Source organism: Phyllobates terribilis, unplaced genomic scaffold (assembly GCF_046119375.1).
Source record: "Phyllobates terribilis strain yellow unplaced genomic scaffold, ASM4611937v1 Scaffold_1__5_contigs__length_1240528914, whole genome shotgun sequence".
Classification (NCBI taxonomy): domain Eukaryota; kingdom Metazoa; phylum Chordata; class Amphibia; order Anura; family Dendrobatidae; genus Phyllobates; species Phyllobates terribilis.
This window is the reverse complement of record NW_027362761.1, coordinates 632,924,274-632,940,063: the sequence shown is the minus strand read 5'-3', so window position 1 is coordinate 632,940,063 and position 15,790 is coordinate 632,924,274. Positions and strand designations below refer to the sequence as shown.

At 50.3% G+C, this 15,790-nt stretch overlaps 1 protein-coding gene across 2 annotated transcripts; it reads left to right on the top strand.

Annotated features, from left to right (window-relative positions):
- The first annotated feature begins 8,132 nt into the window (after nt 1–8,132).
- LOC141170010 (armadillo repeat-containing protein 1-like) lies at nt 8,133–15,349 on the top strand. 2 transcript variants are annotated; one of them, XR_012252307.1, is made up of 4 exons: nt 8,133–8,231; nt 13,575–13,666; nt 14,847–15,024; nt 15,239–15,330. XR_012252307.1 is itself a non-coding variant. In XM_073655133.1 (4 exons), the coding sequence occupies exons 2-4, from the start codon at nt 13,635–13,637 to the stop codon at nt 15,257–15,259; spliced, it is 258 nt and encodes an 85-aa protein (XP_073511234.1). In that variant the 5' UTR covers nt 8,133–8,231; nt 13,575–13,634; the 3' UTR covers nt 15,260–15,349. The 2 variants fall into 2 exon arrangements, 1 of the variants encoding a protein (XP_073511234.1); XM_073655133.1 differs by having other exon boundaries at nt 15,212–15,349.
- The last annotated feature ends 441 nt before the right edge of the window (nt 15,350–15,790 follow it).

The following is a 15,790-nucleotide window of genomic DNA, read 5'->3' as shown; positions in this document are numbered from 1 at the left end:
GGAGACGGTGTGGAAAAGGCGGGAAACGGTTCCGGATGGCGGGAAACTTCACTCAGGTAAGTGCAAAGTCTTTTCTAGGCACGCAATACCCGTTTGTGGTGGGTTGGTTGCAATCCTGCCGACTACGCCAAAGCTGACTCGCCCCCTGGGCCGTGGGGCACTCGGTTCCGGACAACAGGGGAACGATGGGGGTAGTAGTGTCTACCCGGTTCCGTGGCTCAGGGTGGTCAGGCCAGTGATAGTCTGCTATGCACTATTGATAATGTCCGACTACGCCACCCGTGGATTGCCGTTATTAGGAACCGCCGCTGCATGCAGACCGCTGGGGCTGATGAGGTGTGCAGCTGGGGTAGTGTGACTCCCCACGGGAAGAGTGCGGCCCCAGGCAGTATAATGGATGGTGGGAGTGATGGTGGTGAGAGTCCCAGTACCGGTAGTGCTGGAGGCGCGAAGGAGCACACAGACAACAGGTTGCAGTCCAGGGTCTTTACTAGAACAGGTAAACTGACCCATAAACAGTCCCGGCTAGGAGGGGACCTGGATGTCTGAGAGCAATTGGGAAATTGGCCCTGGTCAGGGTGAGGGTGTAGGCCTACCGTGCTTTCTGTGCTCCTTCTGGCTATCTCCTCCTTATAGGGTAACAGCCCACGTTTCCGAGCTTTCCGTGTATTCTCGCCTGTATGGCCTGCGACGTGGGTTCCTTTCTGCTCCCGGCCTGGTACGGCTTTTCTGGTCCCTTCTGTTGTGGCAGGGCATTCAGGCTTCTTAGGCCAAGGAACCTACAGTCCCCTGCGGACTGGTTATCTGCTGGAGAATGTGGAATCCTCACAGCCTCAGACACCAAAGTCTGGTAAATTGAGTTCTTTATCTACCAAGACAGGCTCACTTCGCCTCTTGTCTCTGGCTTGTGGCTCTCCTACCGCCACACTTCCTCTTAGGGTGCAATACAACTGTCCCTCTCTGCTCTGGGACGCTTCTCAGTCCTGAGACAGGTCGTCCAGTTCTCCCTAACCCTGCCCCCAGTTCCAGCTTTTATAGGGGCAGCCGGCTCCCCCTACTGGCCTGAGACAGGAGGTATTGCATGCTAATGTTCCCCTGACTAGAGAACCTCCCCCTTGCTCTAAAGACACAGCTTTATTAGATTTTGTGGCATCCAGGCCAGGGTGACACAAGAGCACAGTCCCTGGTTCCTGGCTGGAGTGGGGGGGGACCACAGTAAGGGGGAACCATGTAGTGGGTGTGGGTGGAGGAAGCAGTTCAGGGGAGCACTGGAGAGATGATATAAGAACAGGAGCCATCTTGTGAAGCGAGGTTCAGTCAGAGGAGGAGAAGTGGAAGGAGCAGAGGCTCTGTAGGAGCTCTGCTCAGAAGGAGGGCCTGGTGAGAGGCCCAGGACTGAAAGGAAAGGAGAGGAGAGAGGAGCAGGAGAGAGGCTCCAGGAATAAGGAAAAGACCCCAGGGGTACAGCAGTGCTGGAGACCACCCGTACGCCCGAATCTATCAGGCGGTGGAGGGGTCAGGCCGTACAAAGGGAACCGATCCCTCAACTAGCGGAGGACTCTATGCCTAACTAGAACCCGGAGGCTACAGTATTTTATGTCCTGTAGCCACAAGTCCATACCAGTCTCACCGAGAAGGTAGCCATATATGGAGAGGCTACCTCCGGGTGTGGCCGACAGCAAGCAGCCATGGGACCGCCCCAGAAAGGGGAGAGGAGAGAAGAAAACTGGGAGACAGGGTGTGGTCTTGACCAGTCTAGACAGACCGCACCTGGCAGGCAACATGAAGGGAAGTGCACCAGGAGTCCCTGCCAGCGGCCTGCTATGACCTGAGGCACCCCTCACCCTGGAGGAGGTAGTTTCCAAGCTGTCCCGGGAGGATTCGGAGTTCCTCTATGCCGGGATGGAGGACCTGACCGGGAGAATGGAGAGGGCCCAGCAAGATGCCATCGCCAGCTGGAAAAAGGAGATAGTAGAGAGGATGGCGAACCGGCAGCAGCCAGCGCTGCAAAGCACAGGCAGCGCCCCAGCCTTGGCGGATCCGCACCAGCACCAGGAGGCAGAGTGCAGCGCAAGAGCGGCCGCGGGAGCAGGTAAGAGGAGCCTCCCTGTCCCGGGTGCTAGAGGCGCTGACCTGCTCCTGGCCCTCTGGTGGAACCGTCGACCCCGGGCGCTACTGACGCAGACCCGCTCCTGACACCCCAGCAAGGCCCTCCGCCCCCGGGCGCGGAAGACGCGGACCCGTTCCGGGCCCTCCTTCCAGGTCATCTGTCCCCGGGCGCGCACGCCCTAGACGTCCTCTGGGGCTCGGAACCGTCACCTCCGGGCACCAACAACACCGGCCCGCTCCTGGGTCCCTTACGGGAACCGCTTACCCCGACACCCGAGTGGGTGTACGGACGCCGACCCTGGGATTGGACCGCAGAGGTGGAAGACCAGCGGCTCCCACTATTACCAGCTCCCCCACCCCCCGCCGTCTCCCGAAGTGAGGAGGATCAATTTGAGTGGGATAACCCTGGGGTAGACCTCATTGGGTTTCCCCGAGAAACAAAAGCAGAGGCTGCCCGCAGAAGAGAGGACTGCAAGAGGGAAGTGGAGCAGCTCGAGAAGGAGTGCCACATCCGGCGGGTGCGTTAGGAAAGACTGTAGGCCCGGAACATGGAGGAGAAGGCCAGGGCCCGCAAGGACAGGAAGTCAGCATAAGGTCCCCGTGCCGAAGGGACCGTAGTGAAGTTCAACCAGCATGGAGGATGGGGTTTCATCCGGGATCCACAGGCCGAGACGGACCTTTTCGTGAATCAGAGGGACGTGGAGTCCCACCTTAAAGAAGGACATCCGGATCGGAACTTGTACCCGGATGATTACGTCACCTACACCAGGCATAGATGTGAGAGGAACTGGTATGCCCTGAATGTCTACAGGGTGGGGAAAGTGAGCAGTTCCTCATCCTACAGCGCTGATGACCTGGCTGGGCCAGCCTATAGTGGACAAGAGCTTCCCAGGAGGGAGCACCACTACTGAGCACAGTAGCTGGAACTTGAACACTATATAGTTACCCGTAGGGGTATGGCAGAGACACTGCAAGTTTGAGATGTGAGTGTGTTTATCCAGTTACCTGGAAAAGGTACAAAAACTGTCAGGTTATGGACGGTGAATAACCGAAGAACTTTCCAGTGTAAATAGTTGCACTTATTAAAGTGCCCCCTATTGGTTTTATGTAAAAAGACCATTGAACAAAAACCCGTTTGGCGTGGCCGAAGACGTGGTCCAACATCTGGATCATCTATGCCCTGCAGCCACGCCCAGGGCCTACGTTGAGGGTTTTCGGGCGGGTCCCTCATGTTCACTGAATAGCACCTTACTAAAGAAAATGGACACCCGGTTACAGATCGTGCTGTAACTTGTTGAAGAATGTTATTAAAAGTGTTTTATAATATTTTGACAACCAGTAACGTTCAAGAAATGTGCCTCCCATAAAGGGAAGAAATGTTATATTCATAATCTTCTATGTGACTGTGACTCGCCCCCAGGGCCGTGGGGTGCTCGGCAGCCGGGCCTTATGGCTGCTCTTGGGGGATATCACGGTGGCTGGCCCGATCCGTGGCCCAGGGCGGTCACTCAAAAGGGGGATATTTATAGGGGATATGTCGTGCCGCCACCTGTGGTGTCTGGTGAGGATCACCAGCGCTGCGACAGTCCTCTGAGGCAGGTGTTAGGGCAGCTTGAGATGGAACGGCTCCCCACAGGTGGAGCAGGCCTCAGGGCAGTGTAGAATAAATGCAGGTGCGCTGGGCGTTGTAGTGCAGGGAGGGAAACGGCGCTGGTGAAAGGAAGGGACGGAGGCAATTCGGTGCAGTCATCCAAGATTTACTCACAGTTCTTAGACAGTCCACAGGTGCACTGTACTGGTGCAAGCCTCCTGCGTCGCTCTGCGTTCACCGGGCAGCGGTTCAGTCCTTCCTCAGGCAGCTTGGGTGTACCTGGCAGAACCCCACTTTCTTATGTACCTTTCTAGACCGACTTCGCGCTGGGTCTTTCTCCCTCCTGCCATGCGCTTGCCACTGTGAATCCTGTTCGGGTGCTGCGAGGTCCCCCCTGTCCGTCGGAGTTGCACAGACCTGCTTGACCTTACTTTGGATTGAAGTGAGGGTTTGGCTTGTGGCTATAGAAGCCAGAAGCCTCCGGTTTTTCCAGCCGAGGCTTGAAGCTGCACGACTGGGCCAGGGGCCAGTCCCCTTCTTGCGGCCTAGATCCTCCTGACGCTTGGCAGGTTCGGGGTGTACGGGTGCCGCCTGCATTCGCCGTACCCCCTAGGATCCCTTCTATAGAACGGAGCTTACTCCCTGCTCCCCTCCTGGGCCTCAGTCCTAGGCCCTTTGTGGTGGAGCAGAGCTCCTAAAGAGACTCTGCTCCCGGACTGTTCCTACTCAACCACACACTGTTCTTCAACTCCCCAATGCTAAAATGTCTACCTTTTATATATCTACTGTATAAGTGCTCCCATGAGCTACCTCCTCCACCCACACCCACTAATGGTTCGCCCTAACTTTGGGTTCCCCCCACCCCAGCCAGGGTCAGGGCTCAGCAGAAAACTACATTGCGTCTTGCCCCTCCTGCTGGCCTGGGGTAGTGTAGTGTTGGATGTAGGTGTTGGGGTTCCGTGCAATACTCCCTCCTTACCTGATAGAAAGGGAGACACCACACCTCTGGGTGAGGTGCAGTACCTCTGTGGCGACCGAACCCTCAGGGGCGCCACAAATGCATTCCAAAATTTTGCATGTCTTTAAAAATACCCTGTTTTTTACTCTGTTCCAGCCCGCGGACGTGCTGTGTTTTACCAGGGGGGTATGTGGCGCCCCTGAGGGTTCGGTCGCCACAGAGGTGCTGCATCTCACCCAGAGGTGTGGTGTCTCACTCTCAGGTAAGGAAGGAGTACGGCTCGGGACCCTAACACCTGCATCCAACATTACACTACTCCAGTACAGAGGGCAGGGCGAGATTGCTCCTACTGGAGAGCACAGTCCCTGGTCCCAGGCTGGAGTGGGGGGGGGACCACAGTAAGGGGGAACCATGTAGTGGGTGTGGGTGGAGGAAGCAGTTCAGGGGAGCACTGGAGAGATGATATAAGAACAGGAGCCATCTTGTGAAGTGAGGTTCAGTCAGAGGAGGAGAAGTTGAAGGAGCAGAGGCTCTGTAGGAGCTCTGCTCAGGAGCAGGGCCTGGTGAGAGGCCCAGGACTGAAAGGAAAGGAGAGAGGAGCAGGAGAAAGACTCCAGGAATAAGGAAAGGATGCCAGGGGTACGGGCAGTGCTGGAGGCCACCCGTACGCCCGAATCTATCAGGCGGTGGAGGGGTCAGGCCGTACAAAGGGAACCGATCCCTCAACTAGCAGAGGACTCTATGCCTAACTAGAAACTGGAGGCTACAGTATTTTATGTCCTGTAGCCACAAGTCCACACCAGTCTCACCGAGAAGGTAGCCATATAGGACCCAGGGAATGGAACAGATGTCACCCGCCAAGGCCCGCTGGTTCCGGATTGGGGGCACTAGGTGTGAGGTGCAGGGAGAAGGCCAGAGAGAGAGAGAACACACAGAAGGGGGTCCTGTTAAGTACTCTGAAGTTACCTGGGGGTGGTCTGAACCCCTCCCTGAGTAAGCGCAGCACGTCGAGGGAAGTTACACTGGTACCTGTAACCTGAACTGCAACAACCGAGAGTAAAGACCCTGAGGACTGCACTACACTGCCTCTGTGTTTATTACTGCACCATCAACCCCTGCACTACAACGCCCAGCATCACCTACAACAACATCTACACTGCCCTGGAGCTAAGCTCTACCTGTGGAGAGCCACACCATCCCTGCTTCAGTAACATCAGCTCTAGAGGACCTGCTGCGCAGCGGTGGCTCCCTTTAGCCGCGTACCACAGGTGGCGTCACAAACTTTATAGAGTCGCTATAAATCCCCTATCAATAACCCCTTTTATTGACCGCCCCGGGTCACGGACCGGGTCACCGCCACTGTGACATCCCCCAGCATCTACCGGCCCGGCACTGGGTGCCCCACGGCCCAGGGAGCGCGTCACACACTCTTGGCATTCTCTTGATGAGCTTCAAGAGGTAGTCACCAGAAATGATTTTCACTTCACAGGTGTGCCCTGTCAGGTTTAATAACTGGGATTTCTTGCCTTATAAATGGGTTGGGACCATCAGTTGTGTTGTGCAGAAGTCTGGTGGATACACAGCTGATAGTCCTACTGAATAGACTGTTAGATGCTTTTTTCTTGCCATAATACAAATTCTAAGTAAAGAAAAACGAGTGGCCATCATTAGTTTAAGAAATGAAGGTCAGTCAGTCTGAAAAATTGGGAAAACATTGAAAGTGTCCCCAAGTGCAGTTGCAAAAACTATCAAGCGCTACAAAGAAACTGGCTCACACGATGACCGCCCCAGGAAAGGAAGACCAAGAGTCACCTCTGCTTCTGAGGATAAGTTTATCCGAGTCACCAGCCTCAGAAATCGCAGGTTAACAGCAGCTCAGATTAGAGACCAGGTCAATGCCACACATAGTTCTAGCAGCAGACACATCTCTTCAACAACTGTTAAGAGTAGACTTTGTGCATCAGGCCTTCATCGGAATATAGCTGCTAGGAAACCACTGCTAAGGACAGGCAACAAGCAGAAGAGACTTGTTTGGGCTAAAGAACACAAGCAATGGACATTAGACCAGTGGAAATCTGTGCTTTGGTCTGATGAGTCCAAATTTGAGATCTTTGGTACCAACCACTGTGTCTTTGTGCGACGCAGAAAAGGTGAATGGTTGTACTCTACATGCCTGGTTCCCACCGTGAAGCATGGAGGATGAGGTGTGATGGTGTGGGGATGTTTTGCTTTTGACACTGTTGGGAATTTATTCAAAATTGAAGGCATACTGAACCAGCATGGCTACCACAGCATCTTGCAGCGGCATGCTATTCAATCCGGTTTGCGTTTAGTTCGACCATCATTTATTTTTCAACAGGACAATGACCCCAAACACACCTCCAGGCTGTGTAAGGGCTATTTGACCAAGAGGGAGAGTGATGGGGTGCTACGCCAGATGACCTGGCCTCCACAGTCACCAGACCTGAACCCAATCGAGATGGTTTGGGGTGAGCTGGACCGCAGAATGAAGGCAAAAGGGCTAACAAGTGCTAAGCATCTCTGGGAACTCTTTCAAGATTGTTGGAAGATCATTTCCGGTGACTACCTCTTGAAGCTCATCAAGAGAATGCCAAGAGTGTACAAAGCAGTCATCAAAGCAAAAGATGGCTACTTTGAAGAACCTAGAATATAAGACATATTTTCAGTTGTTTCACACTTTTTTGTTAAGTATATAATTCCACATGTGTTAATTCATAGTTTTGATGCCTTCAGTGTAAATGTACAATTTTCATAGTCAAGAAAATACAGAAAAATCTTTAAATGAGAAGGTGTGTCCAAACTTTTGGTCTGTACTGTATGTCCTGAGTATACTCAGCTATGAATCCCCCATGCCCCTCTGTCCTGCTGGAGAGGTCACTTCTCCTTTTCTGCCATTGGTGCGTGGTCGCTACGGGTAGCGATATGAAGGAACATGGGGGTGTCAGTGAGCAATCACTGGTACCATATATAAAGTACAACATAAGGCTGGAGCCCCTATACATGTGCGCCAGTCCCAGGCCCGATCACCACTCACCTGCTCAGTGGGCACTCCCAGGTATTCCGACAGCTGGTGGATCAGCTCCAGCTGCAGAGGTGATGGCGGACACAGGATTCCTTCCTCCTGGAAAACAACAATGAAAGCTCACTGACCTGGCTGCAGCAATCTATGCCTGCTGGTGCTCTCTGGTATCAGTCACTTTACGTTCAAGCTATTGTTCTCTGTGATCAGCCTCTTTAGGCCGGAAACAGGCCCCGGTATGTACGGAGCACAGGACGTCACTCACCGTGTCCGCCCGGGGGTAGTGTCAGCTCTTGGTGTCTCTGCGCAGCTCCGGGACAGGACGAGGAGAACGGACGAGACTCATTCAAACCCAGCGCTGTGAGATTACGTCCAGCTGTGTGAAGACCTGTGACAGATTCCAGAGCCAATCAGCTGCAGGTGTCGCTGTGGGTGGGGTTAGGTAACGGTCGCCGTGTGCTTGAGGCTGGAGAGGTTGTTGTGTGACCCCGGTGTACGTGCTGCGTCCAGGAGAGCTGAGTGGCCGGTGAGGTGTAAGTGGCCGTGTATACATGGGGGGTGGCCGGGTGCTGGAGGGCTCACCGCCGCGGTCTCTACAAGCTCCAGCCTCTGGCTCCATGGAAGTGTTCCTGCGTCACAGGGCCAGCATATTTTGCATCCTGTGTGCTCCTATGATGGCTCCTGACTGTGGAGCCGGACTCTGCAGCCTTTCTCACCTGTGATGGAAAAAGGGCAAAACTTTAATTTCTACACCAGCCAAAAGTCTACCACCTGGCCCCTCATGTATGTCTCCCATAGTCATGTGACGCGGGTAGTGGGTCAGCGCTGTGCACATACATATAAAAGTCAGAGCGCTGCGCCAGTCACAGCGCTGTGCCAGTCAGAGCGCTGCGTCAATCAGAGCGCTGCGCCAGTCACAGCGATGCGTCAGTCAGAGAGCTGCGTCAATCAGAGCGCTGCGTCAGTCAGAGCGCTGCATCAGTCACGGGGCTGCGTCAGTCAGAGCGCTGCATCAGTCAGAGCGCTGCGCCAGTCAGAGCGCTGCGTCGGTCAGGGGGATGCGTCAGTCAGAGCGCTGCGCCAGTCAGAGCGCTGCGTCAGTCAGGGGGCTGCGTCAGTCAGAGCGCTGCGTCAGTCAGAGTGCTGCGTCAGTCACAGCGATACGTGAGTCAGAGCGTTGCCCCAGTCAGAGCACTGCGTCAGTCGGAGCGCTGCACCAGTCAGAGCGCTGCGTCAGTCAGAGCGCTGCGTCATTCAGAGCGCTGCATCAGTCTGAGCGCTGCGTCAGTCAGAGCGCTGCATTAGTCAGAGCGCTGCATCAGTCAGGGGGCTGTGTCAGTCAGAGCACTGTGTCAGTCAGGGGGCTGCGTCAGTCAGAGTGCTGCATCAGTCAGGGGGCTGCGCCAGTCAGAGCGCTGTGTCAGTCAGAGTGCTGCGTCAGTCAGGGGGCTGTGTCAGTCACAGCGATACGTCAGTCAGAGCGTTGCCCCAGTCAGAGCACTGCGTCAGTCAGAGCGCTGCGCCAGTCAGAGCGCTGCGTCAGTCAGAGCGCTGCATCAGTCAGAGCGCTGCGTCAGTCAGAGCGCTGCATCAGTCAGAGCGCTGCATCAGTCAGGGGGCTGTGTCAGTCAGGGGGCTGCGTCAGTCAGGGGGCTGCGTCAGTCACAGCGATGCGTCAGTCAGAGCGCTGCATCAGTCAGAGCGCTGCATCAGTCAGGGGGCTGTGTCAGTCAGGGGGCTGTGTCAGTCAGGGGGCTGCGTCAGTCAGGGGGCTGCGTCAGTCAGAGCGCTGTGTAAGTCAGAGCGCTGCATCAGTCAGGGGGCTGCGTCAGTCACAGCGATGTGTCAGTCAGAGCGCTGCATCAGTCAGAGCGCTGCATCAGTCAGGGGGCTGTGTCAGTCAGGGGGCTGCGTCAGTCAGGGGGCTGCGTCAGTCAGAGCGCTGCATCAGTCAGAGCACTGCATCAGTCAGGGGGCTGTGTCAGTCAGGGGGCTGCATCAGTCAGGGGGCTGTGTCAGTCAGGGGGCTGCATCAGTCAGGGGGCTGCGTCAGTCACAGCGATGCGTCAGTCAGAGCGCTGCATCAGTCAGAGCGCTGCATCAGTCAGAGCGCTGCATCAGTCAGGGGGCTGTGTCAGTCAGGGGGCTGTGTCAGTCAGGGGGCTGCGTCAGTCAGGGGGCTGCGTCAGTCAGAGCGCTGTGTAAGTCAGAGCGCTGCATCAGTCAGGGGGCTGCGTCAGTCACAGCGATGTGTCAGTCAGAGCGCTGCATCAGTCAGAGCGCTGCATCAGTCAGAGCGCTGCATCAGTCAGGGGGCTGTGTCAGTCAGGGGGCTGCGTCAGTCAGGGGGCTGCGTCAGTCAGAGCGCTGCATCAGTCAGAGCGCTGCATCAGTCAGGGGGCTGTGTCAGTCAGGGGGCTGCGTCAGTCAGAGCGCTGTGTAAGTCAGAGCGCTGCATCAGTTAGGGGGCTGTGTCAGTCAGAGCGCTGCGTCAGTCAGAGATTTAACCTGGGGCAGGTGTGGACATTACAGGAGACTTGCAAAATACACACACACACACACACACAGCCCCTCTGCAAAATATATACACACACACTGCTCCTGTGTAAAATACATACACACACAGGGCCGGCTCCAGATTTTTGAGTCTCAGTGGGCCCCTTTAATATATACAATGATTCATGATGCACAATGATTCATGATGTGTGTGTGTACACTACCGTTCAAAAGTTTGCGGTCACCCAGACAATTTTGTGTTTTCCATGAAAAATCATACTTTTATTTATCAAATGAGTTGCCAAATGAATAGAAAATATAGTCCAGACATTGACAAGGTTAGAAATAATGATTTTTATTTGAAAGAATAATTTTCTCCTTCAAACTTTGCTTTTGTCAAAGAATGCTCCCTTTTGCCGCAATTACAGCATTGCAGACCTTTGGCATTCTAGCTGTTAATTTGCTGAGGTAATCTTGAGAAATTTCACCTCATGCTTCCTGAAGCCCCTCCCACAAGTTGGATTGGCTTGATGGGCACTTTTTGCGTACCATACGGTCAAGCTGCTCCCACAACAGCTAAATGGGTTTGAGATCTGGTGACTGCGCTGGCCACTCCATTACAGATAGAATACCAGCTGCCTGCTTCTTCCCTAAATAGTTCATGCATAATTTGCAGGTGTGCTTTGGGTCATTGTCCTGTTGTAGGATGAAATTGGCTCCAATCAAGCGCTGTCCACAGGGTATGGCATGGCGTTGCAAAATGGAGTGATAACCTTCCTTACTCAAAATCCCATTTACCTTGTCCAAATCTCCCACTTTACCAGCACCAAAGCAACTCCAGACCATCATGCTTGACAGATGGCGTCAGGCACTCTTCCAGCATCTTTTCAGTTGTTCTGCATCTCGCAAATGTTGTTCTGTGTGATCCAAACACCTCAAACTTTGATTCGTCTGTCCATAAAACTTTTTTACAATCTTCTGTCCAATGTCTGTGTTCTTTTGCCCATATTAATCTTTTCCTTTTATTAGCCAGTCTCAAATATGGATTTTTCTTTGCCACTTTGCCCTGAAGGCCAGCATCCCGGAGTCTCCTCTTCGCTGTAGACGTTGACACTGGCGTTTTGCGTGTACTATTTAATGAAGCTGCCATTTGAGGAGCTTTGAGGCGTCAATTTCTCAAACTAGAGACTCTAATGTACTTGTCTTGTTGCTCAGTTGTGCAGCGGGGCCTCCCACTTCTCTTTTTACTCTGGTTAGAGCCTGTTTTTTCTCTCCTCTGAAGGGAGTAGTACACACCATTGTAGGAAATCTTCAGTTTCTTGGCAATTTCTCACATGGAATAGCCTTCATTTCTAAGAACAAGAATAGACTGTCGAGTTTCACATGAAAGTTCTCTTTTTCTGGCCATTTTGAGAGTTTCATAGAACAAACAAATGTAATGCTCCAGATTCTCAACTAGCTCAATGGAAGGTCAACTTTATAGCTTCTCAAATCAGCCAAACCATTTTCAGCTGGGCTAACATACTTGTGCAAGGGTTTTCTAGGGTTTTCTAAACATCCATTAGCCTTCTTACACAGTTAGCAAACACAATGTACCATTAAAACACTGGAGTGGTGGTTGTTAGAAATGGGCCTCTATTCACCTATGTAGATATTGCAATAAAAACAAGACTTTTGCAGCTAGAATAGTCATTTACCACATTAACAATGTAAAATAGCACAATTCATGGAAAAAGTAGTATGTACACCACAATTCTAATGTATATTTTAAATCACCATTACATATAATGTTATACTCAATACTACCATATTATGGACTATATAGGCTCCATCGTCAAATAGACATAGAGAGCACAGGGAAAAAAGACAAAGTTATAACAAATTTATTACAGATAATCAATTAGGCACACAACAGGGGTAAGTGCAGATAATATGTGAAGCTAAAAAATGACCCTCCCCACATAGCGACCCCCAAAATAGATCCTACATTACACATAATAAAATCATTGATTTTAAATATATATAGAAACAGAGGAACCATCACCATGGAGTAATAACAGCAGATAGCATCTCCATATACAGTACAGACCAAAAGTTTGGACACACCTTCTCATTTAAAGATTTTTCTGTATTTTCATGACTATGAAAATTGTACATTCACACTGAAGGCATCAAAACTATGAGTTAACACATGTGGAATTATATACTTAACAAAAAAGTGTGAAACAACTGAAAATATGTCTTATATTCTAGGTTCTTCAAAGCAGCCACCTTTTGCTTTGATGACTGCTTTGCACACTCTTGGCATTCTCTTGATGAGCTTCAAGAGGTAGTCACCGGAAATGGTTTTCACTTCACAGGCGTGCCCTGTCAGGTTTAATAAGTGGGATTTCTTGCCTTATAAATGGGGTTGGGACCATCAGTTGTGTTGTGCAGAAGTTAGGTGGATACACAGCTGATAGTCCTAGTGAATAGACTGTCAGAATTTGTATTATGGCAAGAAAAAAGCAGCTAAGTAAAGAAAAACAAGTGGCCATCATTACTTTAAGAAATGAAGGTCAGTCAGCATGAAAAATTGGGCAAACTTTGAAAGTGTCCCCAAGTGCAGTTGCAAAAACCATCAAGCGCTACAAAGAAACTGGCTCACATGAGGATCGCCCCAGGAAAGGAAGACCAAGAGTCACCTAAAATATATAATAAATTGGGTACAGTAGTTCAATGTAGTTTGTGGGGAATATTTTTCATAAGAATTTGGGAAAGTTATGAAATGTCCTATAAATGTCTGTCCTATTCCTGATCAAAAGGTCTAGACTTTTAGCTGAGATGAATCTGTGCTACAGTAAATTTATCACTTAAACATGAGCCATGTATAAGGGAGTGAGTCGGAGTCGTGGAGTTGGAGGTTTGGCTTACCGACTCCACAGCCCTGTGCATGATTGCTGCAAAGTATGTTTTCCTCTTGACCCTCCCTTGTTTCCGAGAAAATATAATTTTAAATGACGTCCAGGAACCATAAGGAGAGAGATGTGATTAGTCTGATGTGATAAGGGACTCCCTCAGTCATCTGGAGTGGGGTGGAAAGAAGCCAGCTGAGTACATCATCAAATTAGCTGGGTCTCTCCCAATAGTCTCCGCCTGGTTTTTCAAACCTACCTGTCTGCAATCGCACAGACAGGCTCTGATTCATCCTGCCCGTGGTTCGAGCAGCATGAATCGAATGACAGGCCCCCTTTACTATTGAAAAGCCTGCTCAGGATTCATTTGTGGTAACAAAGAATTGGCCATTCATTAGTTACATAAAATAGAACATAATTGGGGGAACACTATAACTTTCACCCTTGAAGCCAATTTTCTATATAACGGTATTACATCTTTTACAGGCAATTCACTAATTGTGTGAAAATCCTAATCACTGTAAAAGACCGAGGAGTGAGCTAGGTATGATGGTGAGCCTGGAGAACATTAAGAACAGGTAAACTCATTGCGTGTAATGCTGGGGCTGAGCTTGTGTACAGCTGTCGTGAAGTATTAGCTGGTAGTAGTGGTGTCCGTACAAAGTGAGTGTACATCCAGCAGAAATGCTGTCACTGTAATGCCCTGGATGTCTGGGCACATGGGCCTGTGTTTTTGGGTAGTCCTCACTGCATTGTATGCCTTGGCATATGTATCCTTGTTTGGACAACTCTCTCTGTAGCCAGTCTTTTGATGATCTTCATATTTTTCATACAAATTGTCATGAATTAAATGTAGTCCACCATTAGCTCTAGTGTGTGCACTAGACAAGCGGGTGTTGTGTATCTAGAACAATTTTCCATTTTGTAATATTTAAAGGGGTCTTCCATTTTCAGGAAAGTTGTCCTTACACGCAATTTATTGTAATAAAAACGAACTGTATTATGCATCCTCGAAGGATCCAGTGCTGAGTGCTGCTTCTCCGGGTGTCTGTTATTGTCTGCAGTGCCGTCATCACGTCGGCAGTGCTGAAGCCAATCAGTGACCTCAGCGGCTTTGTCCTTGTAGACAGCATGAGCCGCTGACCTCACTGATTTCCTGCAGCATTGTCGTCGTGATGTCAGTGCTCCAAATAATAAAATAAGAGCCATGGTGAAGACTCAGCAGTAAGTAAAGCACAGTTTCTTTATTTCACAACAAATTGCACCTTGGGACACAACTTTCCTGAAAAAAAACAGCCAGACAAATAATAATAAACTCTTTAATGTTTATTAAAGGGGTTGTCTCAAATTTGCAAGTTAATATTGCAAAGTGCTTGTAAAATCAGGGCAACTTTGCAATTTACTTATACTTTCCTCTTTGTTAAGAACAGATGGATTTTTCCTTCTGGTTTACAGCTTATCGCCTAGGTTATTGTCCACTTCTGCAGTGGCCGATTTCCTAGGCTGCACTGATGGCGGCTTTTCCAATGCGGAAAGTGTGTTTTTTGGGTGAGCTGCTCAGTCATGCCGCTGGAAAGAACCGTCAGTCTTCAGAAGAGCACTGCTCCCTAGGAAGCTAGGAGGCCGAGAGGTGGCGCACTCCTGAAGAAAGAGGATGATACAACCCCTTTAATCAGTACCTTTTATAGTGACCTTTTCCAGAACAAGATGACAACAGTGCTCTCCTGTGATATATGGATAAATTCTATTTTTTTTCAGTGACATGAATAATCGTAGCAAAGTACTCGCCCATCAGATTCACGTGTCATTAGGTGTGCCAGGTCACTTGCTTACACCAGAAACCAAGAACAAGCAAAACAACCTACAGTTCTTCATTTCAAGTGCAAACAAAAGAGCCGAAACCATAACACTCCACATCCATGGACTTGATGATCTGGTAAGGGTCATCTGTTTGATATTGCCATACTGCACACAGAACTTATTATAGCTTCGATCCACTTTTTAAAAGGGCGTCCAAGATTTTTTTTTTTTAAAGAATGGCTTAAAATATCTCTCTATTCAGGTAAATATTAAGCTGCAAAATTCTGCCTAATTTATTTTGTTTAATTTTTTTCTTTTTGTAGGAAGAAGTGACCACTATGGACTTTCAGGATAGGAAATACCTATGTTAAGAAACATTATTAAAGGTGAAAGGTGTCATCAGCTTTACATTTCAGACAGCAATCAGAAGGTGCACTGTGCGAGTGAAGCCAGACCTGGTCACAGAGGTAGGAGAAAATGAAAAAATATTTTAACTTGGGATTGCTGTTTTGTGGAGAAAAAAAATTACACTGCTGTCGCACCAATTTTCATAAAACAGAGTGTGGTGGGTTTTAGTGGGAGGGATTGATGTAAATTGTAGCGGAAATTTGAGTCAGTTCATAAATGTTGGAGTTTGTGTTGGCGCACCTGCAGCACAAGATGTGCCAAATTTATTATGAGGCATATACCATATTTTTCGGACTATAAGACGCACCCCAAATTTTGGGGTGGAATATAGAAAAAAATATATTTTTATAAGATGGGGGTCCGTTTTATAGTCTGAATAGGTACAGTATCTTATCTGGGGGGCAGTGGAGCGAAGGTCACAGGAGGCAGGGTCCTTCAGGAATCCGGTGCTCCAGCAGCGGGGAGTTGCGGTGGAGCTGGATTGCAGGGCCCTC

What these genes read in the sequence shown, in the direction of transcription:
- LOC141170010 (XM_073655133.1), top strand. Translation starts at nt 13,635, where the DNA reads ATGATGGTGAGCCTGGAGAACATTAAGAACAG. An exon ending in CTGGAGAACATTAAGAACAG is followed by an intron (nt 13,667 to 14,846) that starts GTAAACTCATTG and finishes ATTTTTTTTCAG; the next exon opens with TGACATGAATAATCGTAGCA. An exon ending in TCCATGGACTTGATGATCTG is followed by an intron (nt 15,025 to 15,211) that starts GTAAGGGTCATC and finishes TTCTTTTTGTAG; the next exon opens with GAAGAAGTGACCACTATGGA.